The 5,554-nt window shown below is 43.0% G+C and overlaps 1 protein-coding gene across 1 annotated transcript in view; it reads left to right on the top strand.

Moving 5' to 3' along the window:
- The window catches only part of LOC107573499 (alpha-2-macroglobulin-P-like), an 11,941-nt gene that overhangs the window by 5,582 nt on the left and 805 nt on the right, over positions 1-5,554 (top strand). Inside the window, exons 15-31 of the mRNA XM_016259932.1 lie at positions 68-193; positions 271-361; positions 2,281-2,401; positions 2,491-2,716; positions 2,795-2,918; positions 2,989-3,110; positions 3,190-3,241; positions 3,338-3,421; positions 3,507-3,683; positions 3,809-3,884; positions 3,968-4,124; positions 4,199-4,273; positions 4,377-4,539; positions 4,619-4,803; positions 4,875-5,096; positions 5,181-5,302; positions 5,402-5,483. Coding sequence (XP_016115418.1) covers positions 68-193; positions 271-361; positions 2,281-2,401; positions 2,491-2,716; positions 2,795-2,918; positions 2,989-3,110; positions 3,190-3,241; positions 3,338-3,421; positions 3,507-3,683; positions 3,809-3,884; positions 3,968-4,124; positions 4,199-4,273; positions 4,377-4,539; positions 4,619-4,803; positions 4,875-5,096; positions 5,181-5,302; positions 5,402-5,483 — 2,205 coding nt within the window. The remainder of the gene's footprint in view (positions 1-67; positions 194-270; positions 362-2,280; positions 2,402-2,490; positions 2,717-2,794; positions 2,919-2,988; positions 3,111-3,189; positions 3,242-3,337; positions 3,422-3,506; positions 3,684-3,808; positions 3,885-3,967; positions 4,125-4,198; positions 4,274-4,376; positions 4,540-4,618; positions 4,804-4,874; positions 5,097-5,180; positions 5,303-5,401; positions 5,484-5,554) is intronic.

The raw sequence follows: 5,554 nt of genomic DNA, 5'->3' as shown, positions 1-5,554 counted from the left end.
GGGGGGTTAAAAACACCCCCCTTTTTTTTTTTTTCCCCCCCCCCCCCCCCCCCCCAAATGTTCTCAGGTCTTCAGCTTGCTTCCAGTGCAGTGGCCAACAGATTATCCATTCGGTGTTGAGGATGAACAAGAGTGTCTGAGTGTTCGACCCCGTCGAGCTGTTCCTGCCGACCAAGCCTATGAGTCCTTTAAGGTAGAAAACTGTCTGTAATGTTATTCAATACTCATTGATTTTGAATGTGACTTGTATTTTGACCGCTGTTCTGACAGAGTGTGGGACTGAAGGTCGCAACAAATCTGCTTGTCCGAGAACCTCAGTGCCTGACGTATAGAGGCCTGAATTACTACCGCAACGTCTATGGTATGTCCAAGGGTTTAATAATTGTTTTGTTTGCTCTGTAACAGTCTATCTAGGGCTGTTTGTTACTGAATGTTAAAGGGGTCAAATGATGCGTTTTAATTTTAGTAGTACATTGTTCTCTGCTTGTAACTGGCGGTGAAAAGACTACAAACATAGATGCACTACGTGTTCTGTTTAACAGTGGGTGCTTAAGCAGCATGTGCCCACTGTGCTTTCACAGGGGCATGTTTTGGGGGCAAGGGGTCCCTCAGAGTTCATGTTCTCGTTCATTGGAAATTGCGTTCCTTGGGGCCCCACGCAATTGCGTGGTGTGCATGGTGCCTAAACGCACTACTGTGCTTTCTCACTGGCAGCATCACGTGTGACCTTTTACCACTCTGGTCTGCTTTTCCCGATAACACTATCTCTTAGCACGCTACAAAGACTCTAAAGGTATGTCTTCACTAAAGGTATACCTGTTCTAGGCAGGTTCCCCAAATTATACCTCAGGAGGCTGCTTAAGATGTACCTCCTGATGTGCGACGTTACCAGGTGCTGTCCATGGCGGTGGTGCTGAATTGGTTGATATTGATGCCTCAAGAGTTGATTATTCACTATATGTAGGGGTTGCTTCAGTGCCTTATGTGAGAAAGTGGTGTTCTTTATAAAAGTGTTGCTTTTAAATAAAGAAACGGAACTCTTTCATGTTAGAATGCAACGAACTTGTGAAACGTTTACTTTCCCTTTGGAACATGCGTCCTGTCAGGGAAGAAAATCAAGAAAGAAAAATATACCCAGAGCACCTCCCAGTGGTCACCACATAAAATACAAGGAAAAAAACCTACATGAGACATTATTGAACCGCTTTTAACAGAAGAGAGGGAAAAAAACACATTGGGCCTACACAAGTTCGCCAGAAAAACATGCAGGTAAGAGTGCTCATTTACTCCACAACCAGAGTTGATTGCCCAGCAGAGTTGATTACCACCTATTGGTGTAAATGACTAATTTATGTTCTTGGATGAGCTACTCAAAAGCGCAACACGGGAAACATAATCAACAGCTACTATGGCGGAGAAAAAAGAGCCGCCAGCAGCTGAATTTCTGGAGAGAGGGTAGCTCCTCGAGTTAGTATCCTTTTTGTTGGTTTATTTTTTTTAATTTTTTTTAATTAAGAATTGCAGTTTAATTGAACACTGGGTGTATTACTTCAGAATTACTTTAGTATAGACTGAGTTGTAAAGAACTGTCAACAGTGATAAGGTATAGCTAACAGTGGTCCAGACCAACCTTACGAAAGTATGACTTACAGAAGGTATACTTAACTAAGAACATTTCGGGAAATGCAGATTAACGACAAGGTTCGACTTAAGATATAATTTAAGAACGATGTAGTGGTAAGAGGGTTTCAGGAAACGCAGCCCTGATACGTTCTGTCAAGTCGTGCTTGCAAGGTTGGTGCAGATCGATCAGCTTGGTCATCTGCATGTGCCGAATCTGGCTTGAAGCTTGTGATTTATAGTAAGACAAAGATCTTTGAAACTAGCATACATTGTATATACAGGCACTAATGTTGTAGTACTCAAAACTGGTCTTTTTTTGGAAGGTCTCCAAGAATTCTAAACGCACTCTGGTCTTGGGCTCGTTTTAGGTGGTCTTGACTACAAGACTAACAGGCACAACTAATGCCTACATTTTTGGGGTTTTTGTAGTTCCAGATTTAAAGTGCATCTAAATGCAAGAACCTAGTTAGTAGATGTACTATTTGGAGCTACATGGATTATTTTGAGCTTTCAATTGTTAAAGGCACAAAGAGGTCTTCCTAGCAGGGTGCACAAACCTGATTTATCTATTCTTGATAAACCTCAATTGGTTGTTGCAGGCTTCGTATTATTAGCTTTGTCTCTGTATTTAATGTATGTATTTTTGTCATCCTGTAGCCTTTCTAAAACCTGAAGTGGCTCTTGCTGCTGTAGCAGGAAGTGGAGACGGTTCCTCTTTTGGCACGACCATCAGGACTTACTTTCCAGAAACATGGATCTGGCAACTCACTCAAGTGGGGTAAGTGAAGCCTCTCCTGTTATATCAGTAGCTGAGAGTTTACCTCTCCTGTCCCCTCTTATTTCTGTTTTGTGGTGTCCTCTCTTCAGAGCCACTGGATCCACACAAGTTTCTCTCAAGGTTCCTGACACCATCACCACATGGGAGACTGAGGCGTTCTGCCTGTCCGCCAAAGGTTTTGGCTTGGCTCCTCCTGTTCAGCTGACTGTCTTCCAGCCCTTCTTCCTGGAGCTCTCCCTGCCTTACTCCATCATCCGTGGAGAGTCTTTTGAGCTGAAGGCCACAGTCTTCAACTATCTGTCCAAATGCATCATGGTCGGTCATGGTTCTTTATATAATGGTTCTCTATAGGTCCCATGTATTCACTCCATGTGCACTGGTGTTTATTGGCAGGTTAAAGTAACTCCAGCTACATCCTCTGCCTTCACTCTTGGACCATTTAATGAACCATATTCGTCCTGTCTCTGTGCCAATGGGAGAAAAACCTTCAAATGGGTTCTCTCCGCTTCTGTTCTTGGTCAGTTTTGGCTCATGTTTCTAAATTTGAAGTGTATGAGATGTTGCTCACTTCCTGTCTGTCACTGTAGGACCTGTCAATGTGACTGTCAGTGCTTCAGCTGAACCATCCCGGAGTCTATGTGGTAGTGAAGTTGTGGTTCTGCCAATAAGGGGACGCATTGATGTAGTCACTCAAAGTCTACTTGTTCTGGTAAGTGTTAACCAGCTTTCTGGAGTTTAATCATGGCGCTCATGCTGCTTTACCGTTTACTGTTTTATTGATTTTATAGCCTGAAGGAGTTGAAATGACAAACACCCACAGTTGGTTACTGTGTCCAAAGGGTTTGTTTTACACTCAGTGATTCCCAAATACATTCTTCTTGTACTGCCAAATATTAGCCTGATTCTCAATGCTTATACCTTCTGTTCGGTCTGCAGGAAACATTCTTTCTGAAGATGTGACTCTGACATTTCCAACAAATGTGGTTCCAGGATCAGCTAGATGCTCCGTTTCAGTCCTTGGCAAAGCATTTAATTGAGCAGAAACTGACACGTGATGTTTGGCAGAATAACATTTCTGATATAGGTTTTGTTTTCCCTCTTGTAGGAGACATAATGGGTCGTGCCCTGAAGAATCTGGATGGGTTATTACAAATGCCATATGGCTGTGGAGAACAGAATATGATTGTTCTTGCTCCCAATATTTACATCCTGCTTTACCTGGAAGCTACAGAGCAACTCACAGCAGCCATTCGACAGACCGCTACAGGCTACCTTCAAAGAGGTATAGATGAGCAGATATGTTTTGCATGCTAGGGATACTTAAATCCTAAGGACATTCAGTCTGTACTTCCCATTGTATCTGTCATACTTTAATAAGCTCCCCACATGTGTTTTTGACCTGAACAGGATACCAAGGACAACTGAACTACAGGCACAGCGACGGTTCATACAGCACATTTGGTTACGATGAATCAAACGCATGGTGAGTTTCACACTATTCTTGAAGTATCCTTTTTGTCACCAACGGTTTGTAAGTTCAGTTTGACTTGAAACTTCCATGGCCAGGTTGACCGCCTTTGTCCTGAGGTCTTTTGGTCTAGCGACACGCTTTGTATTCATCGATCCAAATGTCCTTCAAAGTGCAAAGGACTGGTTAATAAGCCAGCAAGATTCAAATGGCTGTTTCATGCAACGGGGGACTTTGTACCACAACGACATGAAGGTATGCATGTTATCAAATGGACCGTACAATATGGACTTTCAGTGGTTTTTAATCCATATGCTGGTGTGTTTTAGGGTGGAGTTGATGATAACATGACCATGACTGCCTACATCACTGCATCACTGCTTGAACTAGGTGTCCCCGTCACGGTAAAAACATCACCAGTAGTCGTAGGAGTTCCTTGTAGATTATCTTCCTGTTCTGGCAGTTTTCTGATTTGTTGTTGTTTTTTTTTTTTTTATCCTTTTTCAGGATCCTGTCACTACCAATGCTCTGTCATTCTTAAGGCCTGTTGTTGGGAACCTGGGAAACGCTTACGCCACCGCACTGCTCGCTTACACCTTCAGTCTGGCTGGAGAAACCAGCACTCGATCACAGCTTTTAACAACCTTGAACAACCGTGCAATTTCTGAAGGTGATATTTATCAGTGTCTTGTTTGAGGTTTTGTTCATTAGGTTCTTTGGCATCAACTTTCTCTCCGCGTCATCTTAAGGCACTAAGCTCCACTGGTCTCAGACTACTTCTGGTGACACTCTGGCGGTGGAGATCAGCTCATATGTGCTGCTGGCGGTTCTCTCTGTACAGCCTCTCACGACTGCTATTCTAGGCTATGCTAACCGCATTGTTAACTGGCTCGTGACCCAGCAGAATCCCTATGGAGGCTTTTCTTCCACCCAGGTGACTGACCACCAAACATGAGTGCAGTCATTTATATGAGTGCAGTTTTTTAATCTGGTGCTTGTTTTTAGGACACTGTGGTGGCTCTTCATGCTCTGTCAGTGTACGCCACTCAAGTGTTCAGCTTGGCTGGTTCCAGCACTGTTACTGTACAGTCCTCCATGGTAGGAGGAGACTTTTATAGCTTTGACGTGAATCAGAACAACAGGCTGCTGTATCAGGAGAAGCTGCTAAATAACTTTCCAGGCGAATATAGTGTTAGAGCAACAGGATCCACCTGTGTGTCTGTGCAGGTCTGTACCTTAACCCCCTCTATTTCTGTTTCTGTTGTGCATGTCTTAATACTCAGTGTATACTTGGATTTGTGCACAATGCAGGTTGCATGTTTCTACAACATCCCAACACCCATTAAAGTAGCCAGGATACTGATAATCGAAGTAAAGGTGACTGGAGTCTGTGAACCAATTGGAGCCAGTCTCATGTTGAACTTCACGGTGAAGTAAGAATAATTTCTTTTTGAAACGAGCTAATTTTTTACTTTTTAAAAAGGTATGCTATGTTCTTGTTGACTAAACCTCATTTCCCCACCTTCATTCAGATATGATGGCCCAAAATCTAGCACTAACATGGTTCTAGTGGACATTAAGATCCTGTCAGGCTTCACGGCAGATATGTCGCTGGTTCGTAGTGTTTGTGCTTTTTTTTTATTTTTTTTTTTTTTTTTGGGGATTTTTTGGAAAGCCTCCAGGTA

Source organism: Sinocyclocheilus grahami, unplaced genomic scaffold, assembly GCF_001515645.1.
Source record: "Sinocyclocheilus grahami isolate Dianchi unplaced genomic scaffold, SAMN03320097.WGS_v1.1 scaffold1962.1, whole genome shotgun sequence".
Classification (NCBI taxonomy): Eukaryota; Metazoa; Chordata; class Actinopteri; order Cypriniformes; family Cyprinidae; genus Sinocyclocheilus; species Sinocyclocheilus grahami.
The sequence above is the reverse complement of the archived record's forward strand: the minus strand, read 5'-3'. Positions and strand labels throughout refer to the sequence as shown.